The 25,939-nt window shown below is 39.3% G+C and overlaps 1 protein-coding gene across 2 annotated transcripts in view; it reads right to left on the reverse strand.

Moving 5' to 3' along the window:
* Positions 1-25,939, reverse strand: part of LOC131539287 (protein phosphatase 1H-like) — a 121,908-nt gene that overhangs the window by 25,248 nt on the left and 70,721 nt on the right. For both annotated transcript variants that reach the window (XM_058773759.1, XM_058773758.1), the window contains exon 7: positions 18,397-18,460. In XM_058773759.1, coding sequence (XP_058629742.1) covers positions 18,397-18,460 — 64 coding nt within the window. The remainder of the gene's footprint in view (positions 1-18,396; positions 18,461-25,939) is intronic.

A 25,939-nucleotide genomic window follows, 5' to 3' on the forward strand; every position in this document is an offset into this window, starting at 1 on the left:
CCAAACAATTAAACATTGTAATTAGAGGGAAAGATGATGTGACACAGTGTCAAACATGCCTCTGTCCCAACTCTTTTGGAGTGTGTTGCAGCCATCAAAATCAAAATTAGTTTATATTTACAAAATAAAATTTGTCCAGTAAAAACATTGGATACTTTTCTTTGTACTTCAATTAAATATAGGTTAAAGAGAATGAGCACATAACATTTTCTTGATTGTATGGCATTTCACAAAACGGCCCAACTTTTCTGGAATTGGGGTTGTAGAAAGATGGGAAACATATGCTTCTCATGTTCAAAATAGTTATTATTTTAGTGCAGTCCTGATTTATATCTTTCTTATATCAATTAAATAATTAAATTATCAATTAAATTTCAAATCTAGCCTTTTTGTCATGTGCCAGCTATAATAATAAGAGCTTTAGCATGAGAGGAAAACACATTTTAAAATATATTCAAATAAAAAGCAGTTCTTTCACACTGTAGATTTGCTGTTTTTACTGTATGTTCTATCAAATAAATGCAAACTTACTGCAGAAAGGATTTGTTTCAAAACCATTACTGACCTTTTTTGAATGGTGGTATAGGCTATATTTTATTTACAATATATATCTAAAAAGCATGTATTTTAACCCATATAACACTGAATGGCAAATGACATTCATGACATATTTGATTTGACTGGACTTGAAATATTATCATAAGTTTCCCAAGGTGAAAAAAAGGCTCGTGAATATAAATTAGGCTATATTTTGTGCATTGAATAAACTCTAAACTAACTAGAAATTTGTCAATCAGCAAACAAAAAGCATTTATATTATTTTTTCTAAACAAGAAAAAGCATCTCATGCTTTGTGTCTAAAAGTATATTGGTTTCACGGGAAGTTCATCAGCTGCGCTACAGAAAGCCGAGCGAACACTGAAGTAAAGAGTCGTTGCTATGGAAATGATACACCGTCTAGTCTAGAAGCGGTTGTTTTAACACTACTACACCGGGCGCGAACGGCGCGACACATTGCGTCAAAGTACATGGATCCCGTTATAATCAGTCGTTCAGCAACTGAGCGCAAGCGCTACAGTAAACGGATGCCGCGTTCTATTTCTATTTTATGACGCACTAAATGCGCTTGTTGCGCTACAGACAAGTTGACAAATAGATACAGAAAGTGCGCTTTGATGCATCCAGAGTAGAGACGGCGTTAGGATGTGGCAGACCATTTTCTTTTGCAAGTTTCATCTTTTGCAAGTTTTCATTATTTTTATCTTTGGTGTAAACTCGCCTAAACCAAACGCCCCCCAAGAACAGCTCAGCGCCCCCCTTTCAAAAATATTGCTTCCAGCGCCCCCGAGGCTCTCCGGACGCCCCCGTTGAGAAACACTACTCTACACCAACGACTGCACATCTAAAGACCCCTCTGTGAAGTTTTCAGACGACACCACACTTATCAGCCTCATTCAGGATGATGACGAGTCTGCTTACAGACAGGAGGTTAAAGAGCTGGCTGTCTGGTGCAGTCTTAACAACCTTAAGTTAAGTTAAGTCGTGACATATTGTCAAGTATGGTGACCCATACTCGAAATGGCATTTAACCCATCCAAGTGCACACACACAGCAGTGAGTAGTGAACAAGTGCGCACACACACACACACAGTGAACACACACCCGGAGCAGTGGGCAGCCTTGCTCCAGCGCCCGGGGAGCAATTAGGGGTTTGGTGCCTAAGTCATGGTATCGAAGGTGGAGAGAGTGCTGTTCATTCACAATCCCCACCTTCAATTCCTGCCGGCGCGAGAATCGAACCAGCAACCTTCAGGTTACAAGCCCGACTCCCTTACCATTAGGCCATGACTACCCCTAGAGCTGGAGCTCAACACGCTCAAAACAGTGGAGATGATCGTTGACTTCAGGAGAAACCCCCCTGCTCTCCCCCCACTCACCATCATGGACAGCACTGTGATTGCAGTGGAGACATTCAGGTTCCTGGTCACCACCATCTCTCAGGACCTGAAGTGGGACATTCACATTGACTCCATTGTTAAAAAGGCCCAGCAGAGGTTGTACTTCCTTCGCCAACTGAGGAAGTTCAACGTGCCACAGGAGCTGCTGAAACAGTTCTACTCTATCCGTTCTCTGCATTTCAATAACTGTCTGGTTCAGCTCAGCTACCAAATCTGACCTTCAAGTCTGGACTGCTGAGCGAATCACTGGTACACCCTTCCCCACTCTCCAAGAACTGTACTTATCCAGAGTGAGCAAAATGGCTGGCAAAATCGCTCTGGACCCCTCACATCCAGCACACTCTCTCTGTGAAAATGTATGCGATGTTTAATAGGGAGCCAGTTCAGTGTTGACAGAACCGGGCTAATATGATCATACTTCTTGGTTCTAGTAAGAACTCTAGCTGCTGCATTTTGAACCAGCTGGAGTTTGTTTATTAAGCGCGCAGAGAAACCACCCAATAGAGCATTACAATAATCTAACTTTGAGGTCATGAACGCATGAATTAACGTTTCTACATTTGCCATTGAGAGCATAGGTCGTAATTTAGATATATTTTTTGTGATGGAAAAATGTGGTTTTACAAATGCTAAAAATGTGGCTTTCGAAGGAAAGATTACTATCAAATAGCACAACTAGATTCCTAACTGATGACGAAGAATTGACAGAGTTGTTGACATCAAGTTGCCTTAAACTCTTGCCGTAAAGTTTTTAGTGAGTCTGAAGAACTTGATTAACTAGTTCAAGTGTGTTTAATTAGTACTGGAGCTAAACACCCCTGCTCTAGTGTCAGTCACTAGTGTGCCTCCTAAGGCCAGGGGAGTGAGGTTTACCTGCACAGCTCTTACTAGCTGGCCTCCGTTGCAGTCAACCCCCTAAAAGTTACTCCCATCCAGGTCACAGCACCAATGTAACCACTCCGGTTCTGCTCGACCCGCTGCAAGAGGGATTTGAACAGTGGTGTAGTCTAGTTTATTGTAGTGAGCATACTGTGATTTTTCCCTCCCTCACCCGTCCCAAAGCGACACCCCATAAGCACTACTTACTACAGTATGAATCTACATGTAACGGACAGCATTCTGAAAGACTGCTTATGTGATATCATCAAGTCAATTTATTATAAGCAACACAAGACAGCCAATGACATTTACAGCTGGGGAGACTAGCTGGACTGATTTTCTACTGTGTTAATCATCTAACTCAGCCAGTTAAGAGCTATATTTTTCCTGAATATGGTCCCTGGAGCACAGGTTTTATCATATCTGTGTTATCTCTCCCCTTCTCCTGCATTCATTGATCCACACACTAATGTTACTGAAGTTATGTTGGCCTGAGAAAATCAATATACTGTTGACTGTGTGAAAGATGCTTGGGACAGTTGACTGATCTGTCACTGCTCCCCGGGCCGTAGCTGGGGTTTGCAGGTTGTACCTGTGGGCCCTGTTTGAAATAGTTGAATATGTTTGTTCAATATATTTATTTGTGCTATTTACACAATGTTTAAGTTTTTTCAAGTTTGTAGGTGTCCAGGTACAGAAACTGAATAATCAAATATAAAATAGCATTGCATAGTCTTCACTGTATGAATTAAATATAGATTAATTCTTGTTAATCTACAAAGTAGTTCAGTAAACAGCTGTGAGTGATTTTCTCTGATTTAATTTCTTGGATTAACATTAAGGACACCGACAGCACCAAGTAAATTAGGCTCGATCACTTTAAGAGACAATAAATCCAATATGATACACATCCGACTTTTTTCTCAACTGTTTACGTTCATTTAAGTTTACATTTGCTCTTGGTCCATATACCATGTTCATTCGTTTTTTGATTTAATATTGAAAACAGAAACATGAGAAAACAGCACATTTTCATTTTTCGTTTTATCAAAAACATGAAAAGACAAGAATTCACCTTCATTTTTCCTTTTCAGGGGTAGAAAATGGATAAACAGCTTGAATGTTCGATTTCCTCGTTTGGGAGGGAATTAAACGCTCCTTTTCACTGATTGGTCAAGCAAAAATGAAACGGTGCCGTCATCATGTCGTCTTCAGTTCTGTGCAAAAGAATAAGAGTCCTCTGCTGTTAAAGCATTTATTGCAACTCCTGCATTTCGTCTCTCACTCATCAAACAGCCAGACTAACCAATGGACAGGGTTTGCTTCTGTGTAGGCATAAATTCTATATGGCAAGTATTAGGTGCTTATTGCAGAAATATGTATGTACCTTGGATCTGCAGCCACATTACCCTTTTAGTCTATTTCTTTGGCGCACCGCATGTTTTATTTAGCTGTTCAGTTATCAAAATCTGTGTGGCAAGGCTACGTGACGCACTGGACAACACGGGGTGAATCCATTTACATTATAGTGAAACGCAGACCAGTATTGATTTTAGTGTGAATACACAGCAGTACTAAATTTTATTTTAGACAGTACAGTTTCATTAATAATGAGTATAAATTGATTTCATTTTAGACACAACACAGTGTCTTAAAACACAGGCTTTTCATTATTGAATGAATCAGAGTTTCTGAGTGAATCGTTTGAGTGGTTCAATGACCCATTTGCTCCTGAACAAATCAGCATTTTGAACGAATCGGTTAAATCAATGACTCTATGACTCATTCATCAACACAACGACTTGCCGCCACCTACTGGCGATGTAACCTTCATAATTCAAGTATCCAGTTGTTTCATTTTGTCACTTATTTCACATTTCTGTAGGCTATTCAAAATGTTTAAATTTAAAAGATTAATCTCATTCCATAATGCAATTGCTGTGTTAATGCATTACTGCTGTCTGAGCACCATTAATTGTGTAAATACATCTAAATTCAACTTAAGATGCAGCTTCTGTGCCACAGTGCAAAGATGGCTTTGGTTGGTAGTGATTTAACTGGTAACACCTATAATGTCATATTTTTCAAATATTGACTAAAGTCAGGAATTTAATATTAAAGGTGACAGACATATTTTATAAAGTTAGAAAAAAATGCCCTTTTCTATAAAAATAGCATGTATTATATACATGCTATTTTATGCATGCCATCGGATAATGACAGTATCATATAAACTCAAAATAATAATAAAAATGGTAAGATAGCTTTATATTCACACTAAAATCGATACTGGTCTGCGCTTCACTATAATGTAAATGGCATGAAGCTTTGCCACACAGATTTTGATAACTGGACGGCTAAATAAAATGTGCGGTGCGCCAAAGAAATAGACTAAAAGGGTAATGTGGCTGCAGATCCGAGGTACATACATATTTCTGCAAAAAGCACCATATATTTGCCATATAAAATCTATGCCTACAGAGAAGTAAGCCCTGTCTAGGCACTGCCCCAGCATGGTTTGTTTCAAACCATTTGTTAGTCTGGCTGTTTGATGAGAGGGAGATGAACGCAGGAGTTGCAATAAACGCTTTAACAGCGGAGGACTCTTATTCTGTTGCACAAAACTGAAGACACCATTTAATCGTTGCTTGACCAATCAGTGAAAAGGGGCGTTTCATTTCCGCCCCACGTGGAAATCGAACATTCAAGCTGTTTATCCATTTTCTACCCCTGAGTGTAAAAATGGAAAAATCAAGGCGATTTCTTGTTTTCTCGTTTTTAAAAAAAAAAATGAAAATGGTGCCATTTTCTCATGTTTCTGTTTTCAATTTTAAATCAAAAAACGAATGAACACAATGTACACGGTCCGTGTACGTTGCGTTCATTCGTTTTTTGATTTAAGATTGAAAAAAGAAACATGAGAAAACGGCACCATTTTGGGTTTAAAAAGAAAAAAAAAAAGAAAAAAAAAAGAAATCGCCTTGATTTGCCGTTCTTCAGTTTTGTGCAACAGAATAAAAGCGTTTACTGCAACTCCTGCGTTCATCTCTCTCTCATCAAACAACCAGACTAACAAATGGCTTAACACAGACCATACTGGGGTAGCGCCTAGACAGGGCTTACTTCTGTGCATGCATAGATTCTCTATGGCAAATATTAGGTGCTTATTGCAGAAATATGTATGTACCTCAGATCTACAGCCACGTTACCCTTTTAGTCTATTTCTTTGGCGCACCGCACATTTTATTTAGCTGTCCAGTTATCAAAATCTGTGTGGCAAAGCTGCGTGACATTTACATCATAGTGAAGTCCAGTATCGATTTTAGTGTGAATATAAACCTATCTTACTGTTTTGATTATTATTTAGATTTTTTTTTTCATAGAGAAGTTTATATGATACTGTCATTATCCGACGCCATGTTACACATGTAGGCTATATAATGCATGCTATTTTTATAGAAAAGGGCATTTTTCTAACTTTATAAAATATGTCTGTCACCTTTAATATTAAATTCCTGAACTTAGTCAATATTTGAAAAATATGGCATTATAGGTGTTACCAATTAAATCAGTACCAGCCAAAGCCATCTTTGCACTGTACAGAAGCTGCATCTTAAGTTAATGTATTTACACAATTAATGCTGCTCAGACAGCAGTAAATGCATTAACACAGCAATTTCATTATGGAATGAGATTAATGTTTTAAACAAAAACATTTTGAATAGCCTACAGAAATATGAAATGAGTGACAAAATGAAACAACTGGATATTTGAATTATGAAGGTTACATCGCCAGTAGGTGGCGGCAAGTCATTGTGTTGATCAATGAGTCAGAGTCATCAATAAGCAAATGGGTCATTGAACCACTCACTCAAATGATTCATTCAAAGACTCGGATTCATTCAAGAATGAAACGCCTGTGTTTTAAGTAAAATAAAACAGACTTTTTTGTGCCTAAAATGAAATCAATTTATACTCATTATTAATGAAACTGTACTGTCTAAAATAAAAGTTATGACTGCTGGATATATTAAAATCAATACTGCTCTGCGCTTCACTATAATGTAAATGCATTCGCCCCGTGTTGTCCAGTGCGTCACGCAGCATTGCCACACAGATTTTGATAACTGGCCAGCTAAATAAAATGTGCGGTGCGCCAAAGAAATAGACTAAAAGGGTAACGTGGCTGCAGATCCAAGGTACATACTTCTGCAATAAGCACCTAATAATTGCCATAGAGAATCTATGCTTACACAGAAGTAAACCCCGTTCATTTGTTAGTCTGGTTGTTTGATGAGAGTGAGACAATATGCAGGAGTTGCAATAAACGCTTTAACAGCGGAGGACTCTTATTCTGTTACACAGTACTGAAGACGACATGATGATGGCACCGTTTCATTTTTGGCATGACCAATCAGTTAAAAGGGGCATTTAATTCCCTCCCACACATGGAAATCGAACATTCAAGCTGTTTATCCATTTTCTAACCCTAATGGAAAAATGGAAAATCAATAGCACTGGTCATCAACAGAAACACAGCGTGATTTTCAAAAAATCAGTGCTTCGATCGCAACACAGACGGGGTGAATTTATGAATGAACATGTGAAAGTTCTGTCACAAAGATGTTGTTACGTATCCTCACGCTTTTTTAAGTGGGTACACGGACATCCTTGACCTTTGCTGGTGGATATACGCCGTTATACCTGTGTATAACGTAGACTACACCACTGGATTTCAGATAGGCTGGTGAAACACAATCTGGGCCTGGTGCTTTTTTCCTCCTCTGCTTCTGGAAGACCTGGTGCTAAAAACGGACAAACTTCTTCTGCTCTCCCGGACAAATAAGGATTTTTTTAACTCTGCTGCTCTGTGTTGCACAGAAACCTGGCTGAATGATGCCATACCGGACAGCGCTTTAAATCTGCCTAGATTCCAGCTGTTCAGAGTGGTGCAGAATCAACAGGGAAATCGTGTGGCGGTGGGACATGCTTCTACATCAACGGTGGTGTACAGATGTAACAGTGTTAAAAAAGATGTGCTGTTCCGAACTAGAAGTGCTCTTCATTAACTGGAAGTCATTCTATTCGCTGTGGGAGTTTTTCTCGTTCATTCTCGTGAGTGTTTACATTCCACCACAAGCACACGTGAGCCTGGCTTTACAGAAACTCGCTGATCAGATCACAGACACAGAACAACAGCACCCGGACTCTGTTTTAATCATTCTCGGGGACTTTAATCATTCCCGTGAACTGCCAAAATACAGACAGCACATCACATGTCCTATCAGAGACGGTAATGCTTTAGGGCTCTCTGGGCATTGTTTGGTTTATCTTATACCAACCTACAGGCAGAAACTGAAATCAGCTAAACCTGTATTAAGGACTGTAAAAAGATGGACTAATGAAACAGAAGGGGATTTACAAGCCTGTTTTGACTGCACTGATAGGAGTGTTGTTGAAGCTGCTGCAAACGATCTGGATGAGCTCACAGAGACTGTACCATCCTATATCAGTTTCTGTGAAGATATGTGCATTCCTACCAGGACTCATTTAACTTACAACAATGACAAACTGTGATTCACTGCAAATCTCAGACAGCTCTGTCAGGCCAAAGAAGATGCCTACAGGAATGGGGACAGAGACTTGTATAAGCAGGCTAAATACACACTGGAAAAAGAGATCAGAGTGGCAAAGAGGAATTATTCTGAAAACCTAAGGATCCAGTTCTCTTCCAATGATACGGCTTCAGTGTGGAAAGGTCTGAAAGACATCACCAACTACAAGACACCCGCTCCCAGCACTGTGGAGAATCAACAACTGGCAGACGATCTGAATGAGTTTTATTGCAGGTTTGAAAAAACACCCGCACACCCATTCTGAACACCTCTCTAGACAACCATTAACACCTCCTCCTATAAATAAACATACCCCTCTCCCTCTCTCCCCCTCTCCTGCACTTCAGATCAGCAAAGATGATGAATGTTCAGCAGTTCATTCCTGATAAAACTGATTGTGTTTGAGAAATAAAAAACAGGAAAAACTAATAAAAGCAGTACAAACACTGGAGAGCCGAACACTGACGCGGCCGTCTGTGGCGCCATCTTGGTTGATCAGGGATTAGTCAGGGATCAGTCAGGTCCAACATTCAGGGATGTTGTCTTCCCACCCACATTTCTGCTTACAGAGGTTTGGATGTATTTGCCTGCCAATAAGCATCACTGGCTCCAGAAATCCAAGTAGGTCATAAGTATATGTATATGTAATATAATTCTGTGGAAATCACCACTGAAAGAATGCTTTGTTTAGTGACTGGCTCTCCACTCCATTGCACTTCAAGTGTTATTTCAATTGGTAAAAAATCTTTGTACCAATCCAGCTGCTTCACTTCTTTCCTCTACACTTGAGGAATGATGGCCAGAACATACAGTCAGGTTCGTATATATTTGGACACAGGCACAATTTTTATTAATTTAGCTGCTGACCAAAACATATTCAATTTACAGTTATATAATGAATATAGGTTTAAAGTGGACACTCTGAGCTTTCCTATTGTGAGAAAAAAGAACGCACAAGTGAGCTCTGCAACATAAAAAGGCCAAAATGTCCACTGAGGACATCAGTGGTGGATGATTGGAGAATCCTCTCCATGGTAAAGAAAAACCCTTTCACAACATCCAGCCAAGAGAAGAACACTCTCCAGGAGGTAGGTGTGTCACTTTCAAAGTCTACACTCAAGAGAAGACTTCATGAGAGCAAATACAGAGGGTTCATCACAAGGTGCAAACAAGGCCAGATTAGACTTTGCCAAAAAAATATCTAAAAAAGCCAGACCACTTCTGGAAAAGCACTCTTTGCATGGCTGAGATTAAGATCAACCGGGAAGAAAAACGTATGGAGAAGGCTTGGAACAGCTCATGATCCAAAGCATACAACATCATCTGCGAAACATGGTGGAGCAGTGTGGTGGCATGAGCATGCATGGCTTCCAGTGGCACTGCGTTACTGGTGTTTATTGATGACATGACAGAAGACAGAAGCAGCCGGAAGAATTCTGAAGTGTATAGGGATATACTCTCTGCCCAGATTCAGTCAAATGGAGACATTTCAGTCTGGTTCTTGTCCTGGGTGGTTGGGGGAAGTCAATCTGAGGAAGCTCATGATTTCTATCATGGATTTACGTGTGATGGTCATACTGTGCATGTCTTTGACCATAAATCTTGGTTACTTGCCCCAAATTTGACCATCTCCTTCCTGAGTTGGGATTATCAATGTGTTCTTTTGTGTTAATGTTGTAAGTTATTCTGTGAAAGAATCGTTGGTTAGGCTTGCTCCAGACGGGCTGGCGCTAGGGATCTGATTTATGACATCCTGTTGTCTGGTTATCACTTTTGTGGAATTCCGGCTCCTCGTGTTTCGATGTTCTGATCGAATCTTAAATTGTCTGATTCGCTCTTATATCCTACAATGGTCTGTCTCATATTTTCTTTATGACCACGAAAAGAATTAAAAATACTCCATGAGTTTTGATTGTACAGATAAGAATAAGGTATCGTCTCAACTAGAGATCTGCGCGGGACTGTTTTTTAGGTCCCGCTCCCGCGAGGTTATATCCCACACCCACCTGCTCCCGCAATATATTTACTCTTTGTTTACCGGCTGTCCGCTTTGAATAATTTTCTTCCCGACCCGACCGTTCCCGCTAAATTTAGATCTCGTTTCCAGAATCACACATTTAAATTTCCAGATAGACAGACAGGCTAACAAATAAAAGTGTAGTCTGCACAAAATTGTATTTGTTATTTTATTCGTCTCGTCAAGAGTCTTTTATTGACAGCAAAATGTTAAACGAATTTTGTGTCTTAAGACACAAAATTCGTTTAACATTTTGCTGCCAACACAGTAGGAAAAAAAAGTGTCACAGAGAAAATAAAAATTTACAAAAATTGTATTCCTTATTTTTATTCGTCTTGTCAGGATACAATTCATTTAACCTTTACAACACAATAGGAACAAGTGTCGCAGAGGGGAAAAATGGCCTATTATAATTTTATTCGTTTTGTCAAAATACTAAATTCGTTTAACATCTTGCTGTAAAAACACAGTAGCCTAGGAAAAGTGTCGCGGAAGAAAAATAAATAAATTCGACATCTGTCATTTAAAATCATAGGCTAAGCAAAATATAAACAAAACCGAGTTGAGCGTTCTTCAAGGACAGCGCATCCACACTTTACTCCATCTTTATTCTGCTCTGTCACTCATCGACAACCTGCCTGTTCTATCTGCGGGCCGTATATTCACCACTGGTAGGCTAGCCTGCTCTGAGCATCGTTATGCACATGCTGCGTACAGACACTCGCAAATAAAACAAAGCACTGGTTCATGCGTGCAGTGCAGGCTGTACCAGTGCTTGAATAAAGCGCAGATATGCTGTTCTGAAAAGACGTCGGGAACGGGTAAACAAACAAGTTCATCCCGGCTGAGAGAAATAACCCAGAATTTCAAAATTTTTTTTTTTTTTTTCCTTCAGAGCACATAAACAATATACACTATGGAAATACCAGGTAGCCTGTGATGTTAATTTATATATTTCAACATGACACACTACATTAAGATTTTTAATGTTTTTGTAAAGAATTCTCTTCTGTTCACTAAGCCTGCATTTATTTGATCCAAAATATATAAAGTTGTATTTGCTAAAGCAGTAATATTGTGAAATATGTTTAATATTTTAAATAACTGCTTTCTATTTGAATATATATTATTCCTGTGATCAAAGCTAAATTTTCAGCATCATTACTCCAGTCTTACTTCAAGTGTAACAATATACACTATACCATTCAAAAGCTTGGAGTCAGTATATATAGAAATTAAAACTTTTATTTAGCACACAAGTGATGATAAAGACATTTATCATGTTACAAACAATGCTGTTCTTCTGAACTTTCTATTCATCAAAAAAAACAAACAAAAAAAAACATTCTTCTCAGCTCTTTTCAACATAATAATAATAATAATAATAAATTGTTTTTTGAGCAGCAAATCAGAATATTAGAATGATTTCTGAAGGATCATGTGACTGGAGTAATGATGCTAAAAAGTCAGCTTTGATTGTTCCTAATAAACCTAACCGCACTCGCAAGTGAATCTCAAGTTATTTTGTGTGATAGCTAAATATATTCTAAATAAACTACCAACAAAAAATATATACATTTATTTTGTCCTCACATTCTTTCTTGTAACTCCTCCCTCTCAGTCACATACTTGACCACATGGCTCATTATGCAGCTCATTATTGTGCAGGTCATTATGCAGCTGCTTTGTCTTCTCAGGTGTGAATCACAGCATTAATAATGCTAGTTCACGCCTTCTCGCATAGACCCTTTCTACTCAAAAAGTGACTTAGAAAATTTAAATCAATATATTGTTTTCTGTGAGCAAGTAAATTTTCACATCATTTTGAAGCAAAAACTGTAGACTACAAGATTCAGTTCTAAAAACTCGTGAACAAGTGTTCTATATGTTTTTTATGGCCTTATTTCAGTGTCTTTCAGTGGAATTTGTGACCCTGGACCACAAAACCAGTCTTAAGTTCCTGGGGTATATTTGTAGCAATAGCCAAAAATACATTTTATGGGTCAAAATTATCAATTTTTCTTTTATGCCAAAAATCATTAGGATATTAAGTAAAGATCATGTTCCATGAAGATATTTAGTGAATTTCCTACTGTAAATGTATCAAAACTTATTTTTTGATCAGTAATATGCATAGCTAAGAACTTGATTTAGACAACTTTAAAGGCGATTTTCTCAGTATTTAGATTTTTTTGCACCCTCAGATTCCAGATTTCCAAATAGTTGTATCTCGGCCAAATATTGTCCGATCCTAACAAACCATACATCAATGGAAAGTGTATTTATTCACCTTTCGGATGATGTAGAAATCTCATTTTCGAAAAATTCCAGCATCACATTTGAGTTTTTCACTAACCACACATAAACGTTGCTTTCTCAAAAACACAGTCTTGTACATAAATGCTGCTAACTTATTATTGTAGCCCAGTTTGTGCTGATTACAGTTTTATTAGACATGAGCCATTTATATGTTTATAAGCAACTGAAACAAGGGCCACAGTTCAGCCAAATGGAGCGGCTCGAAGGGAGGGCCCCGAAGGGCCTTTAGGACTATAGAACAGTCCCGGGTCGGCACAGTCTGAAGACGAGGAGTATTCAATCTCTGAGCGCCCTTCAAAAACCTAACGGCCAAGTCGTTTCTGCCAATGGAATGGTCAGCTTTAAAGGTGCAACCTTTTTTAATGGTCACCATTGTTGAGGTTCACAAGCTGATTCTTGATGTCTGTGTGAGTCTTATTACTACCATAGAGGAAAACTTTTTGTAGACCAACTGTTTGGAAAGTCCTTTCTATTAACTGACTGTCACAGAACCACTGGCTCTTAGAATCACTTTTACTATAATAACATTCATTTAACCAGAGATTAGACACAGAGATTAGTCTATGTTCACTCTCAATGAGATAAATTTACCAACAGATGATTGTCATTATAAATATATAACAACCAACTATTGACCATTTTCTCCGGGCTTCTGAGTTGTAACAAATATGTTCGAGGAACGCATGGTTACAACAGCCAGAAAAAAAGAGAGAGAGAAAAAAAACAACTAACACAGAAGTCAAGGGTCAAGAGCCCAACTAAAGCAGACACTGATCTCTAACATGGTTACTTCAACTGAAACAAATCAACATGTAAACCTTAGTTAATTCTCAATAAGATCTTCTGTAGATGTCAGACAGAAATAAAGTCTGTCTGGTTATTAATAATTCGAGCTGGTGATGCTGTTTATGGGGTTGTTTAATCAGATTTTGAGAGATTTAATGTATTTTATTTCAGTTGATTTCATCCAAGCATGTGTCTAAAGTCAGTTGTTGTTCTTGTGTTTCTCTTTCCGTCAGTGATTCTGTTTGTTAACAGCAGGTGTTCATCACTATTGCTCAATCAGCACTTAATTAATCACTTAATTACTTAACTGCAAGTTTTAAAACTTACATGGTTTAAGCCAAGGGTAATTGGTTTACTCAAACGGTTTGAGTTACCCTAACTTTTTTTTACAGTGCACCTTTAAGGAAATGATTCGCTGTGATAGCTGGCACATAAACTTTGAGTGTGGAAGGAGCACGGTGGTTGTCCAGCAACTCTTGCAAGAAAGTCACGTAGGACACGTCACAAGAAACCAGATCCAGGTTTCGTGCTGAACATCAGTCATAAAAGACTGACCATTTAAGGGCATAAAGATGTCTTGCTGGGAGCTGCATAGGCTCTTGTCAAGGCTCCAGACATGAAGGCGCCACAGCTCTGGCCGGGGGTGCTAAATCATGCCCTTCGCCTGCGAGAGAAGGTCCTTCCTCAATGGTATGGGCCATGGAGCTGCTGCTGACAGCTGCACTAACTTGGGGAATGTCTGGTTATCTGGTTCCTCCAGAGTGGGGCCACCAGGAGGACTGAACATTTGACTTCCCAGCGTGTCCGTGCCAGGGTTCAGACTGCCCGGCACATGAACCGCTCTTAGCCAGAGGAGTTTGCACTGTTCTTAAAATAGGAGGTGCAGAGCTATCCTGTAAAGGCAATGTGACCTGAGACCGCCTTGGTGATTGTTGTAGGCTACCACCGTTATGTTGTCTGTCTGACCGGCAGGAAGACGGGCAGGAAGGTTTTTAAGGCCAGGAAAATATGCAGGTGATATGCAGGTGTTCCTCCGGGGCTGACCAGGAGCTGAACATCTGATTGCCCTCCAACAGAGTGCCCCACCTTGTGGGGACGTGAAGTCCCTAGTTTGAAAGATGTCAGGGACCATTCTAGCCTAATCCATGCCCACAACCGGGCAGAGTCTATAATCATGCCCAGAAAGACAGCTCTCTGTCTGGGCAACAAATGACTCTTGGGCGGGTTAATTCTCAACCTGAGGCACTCTAGGTGGCTGAGCAGAAACCTCCTGTGAGTGACTAATTCCTGTTCTGATCTAGCAAAAACCAGCCAATCAGCAAGGTAGTTCAGAATGCGAATTGCCATCTGTCTCAAAGGGGAAAGAGCCACATCTATTCACTTTGTAAAAGGCCACTCCCTCAAATTCGAATCTCAAGAACGGCCTGTGATGGGGACTATGTGGATGTGAAAGTATGCCTCTTTCAAATCCACTGTCAATAACCAGTCATTGGGGCAAATCTGCACGAGGATCTGCTTCAAAATCTGAGCAAAGTGAGCAATTGAGAATAGGTCTGAGCTTGCCATCGTTCTTTTGGGAACAATTAAGTAGCGGCTGAAAAAGCCTGTATCGCTGTTTGCTAGAGGTACCGTTTCCACGGCACCTTTTGCAAGCAGTGTTTGCACTTCGGACTGAAGAATGTGAGCTTTGTTGTCCCGTACCGAAATCTGAATAACCCCTCTGAAACGGGGCGGTCTGCGAGTGAACTGAAGTAAGTAACCTCGTTTTATAGTACTTAGAATCCAACTTGAAACACCCAGGATGGCTGCCCAAGCCTTGACCTGGGTGGCAAGAGTTTCTAATTTTGCAAATGAAAGTTTGTCGCATGGGCGTGCTGATCAGGATGGCTTCTGAGGCTCAGGGTCCAGCACTACTCGAGGTCAGGGACCTTGGCGCTTCGGGTACGGATACTGTTTAGCCCTGTGGGGATGCTGCTGAAACCCAGGCTCAGACTTCTGCCGGGGCAGATTCTCTATGGGGTTCAGGTCAGGCGAGTTTGCTGGCCAATCAAGCACAGTAACACTATGGTCACTGAACCAGCTTTTGGTACCTTTGGCAGTGTGGGCAGGTGTCAAGTCCTGCTGGAAAATGAAATCAGCATCTCCATAAAGCTTGTCAACAGAAGGAGGCATGAAGTGCTCTAAAATTTCCTGGTAGATGGCTGCATTGACTGTGGACATCAGAAAACACAGTGGACCAACACCAGCAGATGACATGGCAGCCCAAATCATCACTGACTGTGAAAACTTCACACTGGACTTCAAGCAACATGGATTCTGTGCCTCTCCACTCTTCCTTCAGACTCTGGGACCTTGATTTCCAAATGAAATGTAAAATTTACTTTCATCTGAAAAGAGGACTTTGGACCACTGAGCAACAGTCCAGTTATTTTTCTCCACAGCCCAGTTAAGATGCTTCTGACGTTGTCTTTGGTTCAGAAGTGGCTTGGTAGCCCTTTTCCTGAAGACGTCCGAGCGTGGTGACTCTTGATGCACTGACTCCAGCTTCAGTTCTCTCCTTGTGAAGCTCTCCCAAGTGTTTGAATCGGCTTTGCTTGACTGTATTCTCAAGCTTGCGGTCATCCCTGTTGCTTGTGCATCTTTTCCTACCCAAATTCTTCCTTCCAGTCAACTTTGCATTTAATATGCTTTGATACAGCACTCTGTAAACAGCCACACCTTTCAGTAATGACCTTCTGTGACTTACCCTCTTTGTGGAGGGTGTCAATGTTCGTCTTCTGGATCATTGCCAAGTCAGCAGTCTTCCCCATTATTGTTTGGTTTCAAAGAACAAGAGATACCCAGAATTTATACTGTAGGGATGGTCATTTATTCAAACTCAAATGTAAATATTCTAATATTTTGAGATACTGATTTTTGACTTTCATGAGCTGTAAGCTCTAATCATCAAAATTAAAATAAACATTGGAAATATCAGTCTGTGTGTAATGAATGAATATAATATACAAGTTTCACTTTTTGAATGGAATTAGTGAAATAAATCAACTTTTTGATGATATTCTAATTATATGACCAGCACCTGTATATCATATTGAGTGGGGTTTTTTTTTAAATACAGCTTTGTAAAGTAGTTTATTTCCCATTTGAAATTATGATTGTAAAAACAAGATTTTCAATATTATATTTTTGGATCCTATTGTATGTAATACATGTACGTACTTATATAATTAATTATATTACTTTAAACATAACTGTCTATCTCTTGATTTTTGACGAAGCCAGACAAGACATTTCAGCAATCTGCTTGGACATATTCACCATGGTTAAAGGGGTCGTTTTTTTTCTAGGCTTGATTGTTTATGGAGTGCAGTCTAACAATGCTTGTTTTTGTTTTTTTTAACACAATTTACCTTTATTCTACACCACTCTGTCCCTTCTCCTTTGAACGCTCCAATGTTTTCCTGTTTTTATGAAGCCCCTCCCTCAGATTGGTTAGCTAGCTCAGTGTGTAGTGATTCGCTAAAACAGCGGCGTGTGCTCCATTTGTATTGTAAACAATGGCATCGTCAAAATTCGCTTATCAATTTGAGCCTGAATGAGACCCAGAGAATATTAGTGAAGTGGATCACGCAGAACCTGAGCAAGCACACGGCTCTTAATGGTATGTTTTTTGTTTGTTGTTATCTCATACTTTTAGATATGCTAATATTTGTAAATGCTACTGCTTATGTTAGCTTCTAATATACGGTTTTATCCTGATTAAAGCTTCAATTACAGCACGGCCACCGCATATGGGTCCGTGTTTAACGTTTCTCATAGCTATGTGAAAAATATCTGTCTGTCTAAACACATAAAGTGTATAATTGGAACATAGTTCACTGATGGAGCTGTGATGAGCTGATGATGTGAATGAGAGCAAGTGAGAGAGAGAGAGAGAGAGAGAGAGAGAGACAGAGAGAGAGAGAGATGCAGAACAGAGTGTGTGCAGAGCAGGGGATGCGAGGAACAGGATTAAGAACCGCTGCTTTAGAACATTGATTTTGAAACTTGTGAATTAATTGGAATCGATAGAAGACAGAATCGCGATTCATATATGAATATATATATGAACTAGGCATTTTTCGTGCCTAGTTTTGATGGCATGGCAACAACTCTTACTCTTCTCTAAAGCAGCGCAGCATGGCCTCGCCCCCTTTATTGTATGTTCCTGGGGGTGGGGTTTATCAGGGTTTGTGATGTCACAAACCCAAGAAGTAGCTCGCTGTGGTCCCTACCAGCCGTTTTTGTAGGCATTAAACTGCCATAGTTTCAAAAGACTCCGTTTGCATTGAACTTTCAGCATCATAACTTTGCAGATATTGTTTACGCTCAAACAGCAACATTACACACTAACTAACATTAAAAAAGTGAAATCACAATCAACCACCCCTTTAAAAAAATGTATAATGCTTTGCAGTTGGAGGGAACCCCTCTAGTAAACAGGAGTAGTATCCATTTTGAGTGTCAGATAAGTGATATTTCATGATAGTACTGTATGTACAGCTCTATGCATAGTAGCAGTCCTTCAATAACAAGGCGATGTAGCTGAGACTCTCTTATCCTCTCATTATCCTTTTTCATCTTATCTAATTCTTTCCTTGTTTTTTCATCTATTAAATAAATCTTACTTTTCTTTCCTCTTGTTGTCTATACCAGTGTTAATTTCTCTTGGCCTTGACACTTCTGTTCCAGTGCCATGTCTTGTGTCGGTGCCTAACCAAAGTTGCCTTTTGATTTGCTCTTTTTGCTTCAATTTGTCCTCCGATTCTCTCACCAGTGTTACCTTTTTTCCTTCTCCATATATCAAAGGAAATCTGAGGTCCTCATCCTCAATGGTTTTATAAGCCCTGTTAAGACAAAAAAAGAGAAAAGAAAGTGGGACTTAAGGTCAAGGTATTAAAGTACAAACCATACTGGACCTGACCATAATGTCAGCAAATGAAAACTTATTTATAGAAATCATTTAAAAACAAGTGTACAAGTGCTGTAGAAACAAAAAAACTAACAAAAAACAAAACAAGAAAAAAAAAAACAAAGAAAGAAAGAAATTCAAAACTTGAAAAAACATCAAACAGGTACAACAGGACAATCACAAGAATATTACTGTAGCTCTACAAAGACAATAGTTCTGTTTAATAACTGTGTGTAAACTTGATCAATTATTCAATGAGTTCATTTCAGATATAAGCAGCTCTACAGAGGACAAGTGTAATTATTCAGCTCGAGTCAGTTCAATGTTGATTCAAACCAGGTCAGTAACAGAATTGATGTAGCAAAATTAAATCAATTATCAGACAAAGCCAATTCACCTATAAAGCAGCTCTACAGAAGGCAGTACTGTCGTCATCCAGCTTAAGTTAGTTCAATTTTAGTTCATCCAATGGTGTCTAAATATAAATCGGAAAGCATGGTCATAGTGGTAATATCATGTAATTTTCATTTTATAAGTGTTTGTTTTCGACCAGGTGGCATAAATCTACCACTTAAGCAAGGCACACTTTTCTTGTATCATCTACATGAATAAAAAAAACAACAAAAAAAAACAGATATTTTCTAAAGTGAATTTTACATTCATATACATTACATTACATTACGTTCCCATCTAAAATATACAAAACATATAAATATTTCTCATGAATCAATCAATCAATAAATAAATAAAAAAATAAATCCCTCCAATACTTAACTAAAAAGTGAGCAATATTTAAAAAATATTTTCTGTTGTCTGGGGTCGAACACCTGACACGGGTTTAAAAAGGTGTTTTTGTTCTTGCAGTAGTATGGAAACTGGGGGGAGGGTTTGCATCGGTGTCACTTCTATCACCCCTGATTGACCTTTTTCTTTTTTTTTTGTTAGGGTTAGTATTAGGGAATAGAAAATATATGGGGGTGCCAACACTGATCTTGAATACCCCTCAGCAGATGTGCATTTGCGCCCCTACCCTCCTCACTACTTATCAATGCTCAGTGTGCGGACAGTCAAGAGATCAGTGATGCCTTGGATGAGAACACCTTCCTAATTGCCCACTCAGCTTCCATTAAATTCTCTGTTCCCGAGTCGATGAGCGCTGAGCATTGATAAGTAGTGTTGTGGAACATCAATGAGACAGGCAGGAGGGCAGGTGTGCAACTGTACATTTGCTGATTCTTTGCTCCCTACTCCCTGAGCATGGAAAATCTGTTGAATTTTACTTCACTTTGGAACATTCATTCACTGATTTGCACTATGCTACGGCCTGCAGTATCTTCACACACAGATAAAACCTTGTGAAGTGTGATATAATATACCTCTGTAAATACAATTTAAATTTACATCTCGTACACTTTAATCCCCTTTGAATGGAACATACACTGTTCGACCTGGACCCAGGTAAAAATAAAGTGTACTTGAATGCACTAAAAATACTTAAATACAAGCAAGTACATTCTTTTTTTTTTTTTGTGGTAAATAAAATTGTAAAGTTAATACACTATAAATACACTAATTAAAAGTATATTTCTACTTCAGCAGTACTTCGGTGCAATTGCAAAAGTATACTAAATACCATTGATATTTAAATAGATTTTTAGTGCATTGAAATAAAGAATACTACCAAAAAACTAGTACAGTTTTTATAATTATCCTAAGTTTAAATTAAATAGATTTTATTTAAAGTATATTAGTAATGTAATAATTGTAAGTACATTCTCCCCAAATGTGCTACTAGCAAAGTCCTCTGTATATTTTTGCGATAGTATATTTTTCAATGCGCTAAAAATATATTTAAATATCAGTGGTATTTAGTATACTTTTGCAATTGCACTGAAGTACTACTGAAGTAGAAATATACTTTTAATATGTATATTTAGTGTATAACTTTTACAATTTTATTTAGCACAAAAATAAGAATGTACTAGAAATGCACTTGCTTGTATTTAAGTATTTTTAGTGTATTCAAGTACACTTTATTTTTACCTGGGATACCAAAACACAATTTAACAGTAAGCATACATTTAGCAAAAGTACTTGAAGTTGTTACGTGTCTGCCCTTCTAGTTTCCTGTTTGCCCTTTTTTGGTTTTGTTCTGGTTTTTGTCATTAGTTAATCATCGTTTATCATCCCCACCTGATTTGTATTATCTTGTTTGCTCTTTTGTTCTCGTCCTGTTATAAGTCCTCAGTTTTCCCATTGTCTTTGTCTCAGCTACATGTTAAATAAATGGAAAAGTGTGTTGATGCTACTTCGTTCTCCTGACCTTTATTTACGTTGAACTACAACTACAAATCCATAACAGAAGCTGAGACCGAACCAAAGTATGGAGTTTGCGGACAGTTTCGCCGCCTTAGCCCTTCAGGGGCTTCCCTTTTATGATTATGCCGGGGAGTTCTGTAAAGTCGCCGCGGCAACGGCGTGGGATGACGCCACCCTTCACGAACTGTTCCGGCTCGGAACCAATCTCCACCGTCCTATGGACCTCCCAGACACCACGGGATTGTGTTGGAGAGAAGCTATTTTCCGGTGTCTGGGAAATGTCCGGGCCCGAGCCGGAACTAACCCGCCTGCCGCGACTCCCCCTCACCAGCTGTCATCCTCGGCTCACGAAAACCAGCCGCCGTCCGTGGCTCTCCTAAACCCACATTCTGCGAAGAAGTTCCCAGTCACGGCCACAGCAAACCCGCCGCAGTTCGTGGCAACCGCAAGCCCAAAGCCGCCGTGCGCGACTCTCCCTCACCCACTGCCGTTCACGGCCCACGCAAGCCCGCCGACAGTGAATATGGCAAGCCCGCCAGTGCCAGCTCCTCGCAAGTGCCCGCCAGTGCCAGCTCCTCGCAAGTGCCTGCCAGTGCCAGCTTCTCGCAAGAGCCCTACTTCGTCTCTGCTGGTCCCGTCCAGCTCCGCGCTTCCAGAGCGCCCCCAAGAGTCCGCGCTTCCAGAGCGCCCCCAAGAGTCCGCGCTTCCAGAGCGCCCCCAAGAGTCTGCGCTTCCAGAGCGCCCCCAAGAGTCTGAGCTGGTCCCGTCCAGCTCCGCGCTTCCAGAGCGCCCCCAAGAGTCCGTTCTGCCAGAGCACCCCCCAGAGCCCTTCCAGAGGGTAAAAGTTCTAAACTTCAACAAAAATATGGGGGTCGTCCAAGCTCCCTGACCCACCATGGCCTCCCAAGTTCCCTGACCCGCCCTGGAGGCCTCCCTTGTCCCAGTCCTACACTGGACTCCAGGGCGCCCGCCCCCGATATGTTACGTGTCTGCCCTTCTAGTTTCCTGTTTGCCCTTATTTGGTTTTGTTCCGGCCTTTGTCATTAGTTAATCATCGTTTATCATCCCCACCTGATTTGTATTATCTTGTTTGCTCTTTTGTTCTCTTCCTGTTATAAGTTCTCAGTTTTCCCTTTGTCTTTGTCCCAGCTACATGTTAAATAAATGGAAAAGTGTGTTGATGCCATTTCGTTCTCCTGACCTTTATTTACGTTGAACTACAACCACAAATCCGTAACAGAAGTGCTATATTTTTAATGTAGATAAAAGTGCTACTAATGGCATAGTAATGGTGTACTTGATTGCACTATTTAAAGACAACACACTGTAAAAAGTCATTCTGTGGGTTTGTAGATTTAATTCAATTTAATGTGTAAACTTTATTTAACAAAATTAATTTCTTGTTTTTTTTTTCAGTATTTATTTATTTTGTATTAAAATTAATTTAAGAAAACTGGAATAAAACCTACTAAATTTGGTTGTTTAGGAGTTAGCTATTATTTTTGAATAATTCCAAATAGAGAGAATATTGAATGAATCCAACATGATGGAAATTACCTGTTTTCAATTTATAAGCATTTCCTGTTACAAGCCTGCGAGGCACGCATGTGCTGGAGTTTCCCGCTGACAACCTGCACTGTAAAATGTAACAAAGGCGCTAACTCAATTCATTTTGTTGACTTTACTTAAAGTGCTATTGTTTGTTTACCTTACTGATGTAGATCTATTAAATCTGACTATTTGTGTTAAAAGTCCTAGTTACTCAAATGTCCCTAGTTAAGGTTACACGATTTGTTTGAGTGCTGTGCAAGCCATGTGACCACTGACATCATCAGGGTTTGGATTGAGAATTTTCTGATCAACGGCCATCTTGTTTTGTGGAAGACCTCGGCTGATAAACAATAAAACTGGTGAGTATTTATACATATAAGTTTGAGTTTAATGTTAAGGAACTTGATTATATGATATTAAAGTCAAAGTTAATGGATTAATGCACGTGTTTTGTCGAATATAAAGTGTCAATATACATTTTGTTATGTCGTCTATGTGGCACACCTGAATGTTGCATTTGAATGAAATGAAATAAACACAGATATGTAAAATACCAATCTTTCTTAGTATTCACATAAGCAGTCGGTTATGTCTAAAATGAACGTGAACAGTTAGGAGAAAAACAGATGTGGATCAGTATATTAGATTCTTTCTTCTTAAAGTGACAGCAGCCTAAATAAACCTGCTGTGGTATGTTATTAATGTTAATCAAACAAAAGATAAAGAGAAAATAACTAATAAATAACGGTTTACTAAATAACTGTTGTAGCTTCAAAAGACTCTAACTCATGGAGTATTCTTTAATAGAATATATATATGTATGTATGTATGTATATATATATATATATATATATATATATATATATATATATATATATATATATATATATATATATATATATATATATATACACATACCTACATATATATACACACACACATACATACACACAATGGTGTGAAAAAGTGTTGGCCCCCTTCCTGATTTTTAAATTATTTGCATGTTTGTCACACTTTAATGTTGTTTCAGATCATCAAACAAATTTAAATATTAATCAAAGATAACAAGTAAACACAACATGCAGTTTTTAAATTAAGTTTTTTATTATGAAGGGAAAACAAAATCCAAACCCACATGGCCCTGTGTGAAAAAGTACTTGCCCCCTCCTGTTAAATCATGAAAGAACTGTGATTAACCACATTATTTTAGAAAGCCGACTTAAATTTCACTAGCCAAACCCAGGCCTGATTACTGCCAGACCTGTTGAATCAAGAAATCACTAAAATAGAACCTGTCTGACAAAGTGAAGCATGTTTAAAGAGCAACACATCATTCCGCGATCTTAAGAAATTCATAAACAGATGAGAAACAAAATAGTTTACATGTATCAGTCTGGAAAGGGTTATGAAGCCATTTCTAAGGCTTTGGGACTCCAGCAAACCATGGTCAGAGCCATTATCCACAAATGGAGAAAACATGGAACAGTGGTGAACCTTCCCAGGAGTGGTCGGCCTACCAAAATTACTCCAAGAGCACAAAGACGACTCATCCAGGAGGTCATAAAAGAACCCAGAACAACATCTAAAGAACTGCAGGCCACACTTGCCTCAATTAAGGTCAGTGTTCATGATTCAACAATAAGCATCCATGGGAGAGTTCCAATGGCAAGAGCCATTGCTGACCAAAAAGAACACAAAGGCTCGTCTCACATTTGCCAAAAAATATCTTGATTATCCCCAAGACTTTTGGGCAAATATTCTGTGGACTGATGCGACAAAAGTTGAACTTTTTGGAAGGTGTGTGTCCCGTTACATCTGGCGTAAAACCAACACAGCATTTCATAAAAAGAACATCATACCAACAGTCAAACATGGTGGTGGTAGTGTGATGGTCTGAGGCTGCTTTGCAGCTTCAGAACCTGGATGACTTGCCATAATTGATGGAACCATTCTGCACTCCATCAAAAAATCCTGAAGGAGAATGTCCAGCCATCAGTTTGTGACCTCAAGCTAAAGTGCACTTGGGTTATGCAGCAGGACAATGATTCCAAACACAGCAGCAAGTCCACCTCTGAATGTCTCAAGAAAAACAAAATTAAGGTTTTGGAGTGGCCAAATCAAAGTCTGGACTTAAATCCAATTGAAATGCTGTGGCATGACCTTAAACAGTCCATTCATGCTCGAAAACCCTCCAATGTGGCTGAATTAAAACAATTCTGCAAAAAAGAGTGGGCCAAAATTCCTCCACAGCGATGTGAAAGACTCATTGCAAGTTATCGCAAACGCTTAATTGCAGTTGTTGCTGCAAAGGGTGGCACAACCAGTTATTAGGTTTAGGGGGCAAGCACTTTTTCACACAGGGCTATGTGGGTTTGGATTTTGTTTTCCCTTCATAATAAAAAAAACTTCATTTAAAAACTGCATGTTGTGTTTACTTGCGTTATCTTTGATTAATATTTAAATTAGTTTGATGATCTGAAACATTAAAGTGTGACAAACATGCAAAAAATAAAAATCAGGAAGGGGCCAACACTTTTTCACACCACTGTATATTATATATTATATATATATATATATATATATATATATATATATATATATATATATATATATATATATATATATATTTGTGTCATTTTAATGTGTTATTTATTTATCTTTGCTTTTGTTTTCCTTCAATCCAGTTAATAATTGCTATCCTTGTCTTTTTAGGAAAGAGATTTTTGTGACAACTTTGCACAACAGTTTGGAGATGTTATCACATCACAAAAGTAAGTACTTACAGTCTTTTAGATATGTTTATGGTCAGTTAGGTTTTATCTGCTCTTATTCATGAATTAAATGAGTTGTTTTTACCTGCATCATCATATTACAGACCCATGCCTGCTGGATTAATATGCATTTGAGGAGATACGAAAGGTGATTCCAAAGCAATACGTACATATATGAGGTTAGTTTCTTTAATATAATACAGTACATGAGTGAAAATTATGCTAAAGATATTGATCATTAATGTGTGTTTGGATGGTGCATCACGAGAGTGATGCAAGATGTGTTGAACAGCCTCGGTCCGCTTCTGTACTGACGATAAATGCTGGGCACAGTCCTTGACAGTGTCACCGAACAGTCCAGCCTGGGAGACGAGAGCGTTGAGAAAATTGAGAATTTTAGTGAGGATGGGGGAGGCAGACGAGCCGCTTCTGGCCGTAAAAAGGTGCCATCCACGACTTCGTCAGCTCCTCATGCACTTCCGGAAAGAAAGGACCATCGCGAGCCACGGCCCATGCCGAGGAACCAATGAGCGGCCCGGGAAAGCACGGCCGTCAACTCTGGGTCTGACTCGGCAGCGGCCGCGACACCCGAGGGAGGCAGCCCCGCCGAATCTTCATCCTCAGAGGACGATTGCCCATCCCCTGATGCTGCGATCGACATCTGATCCTCTATCGGCGCACCGGATTAAACGCTGGGCACGCTGTGAGACGGCACAGCAGAATCACCGGGGAGCCGCACAGAACAGCTGCTGCGGGAGAAAGTGAGAGGTCTG

The sequence above is a fragment of the Onychostoma macrolepis genome, chromosome 04 (assembly GCF_012432095.1).
Source record: "Onychostoma macrolepis isolate SWU-2019 chromosome 04, ASM1243209v1, whole genome shotgun sequence".
Classification (NCBI taxonomy): domain Eukaryota; kingdom Metazoa; phylum Chordata; class Actinopteri; order Cypriniformes; family Cyprinidae; genus Onychostoma; species Onychostoma macrolepis.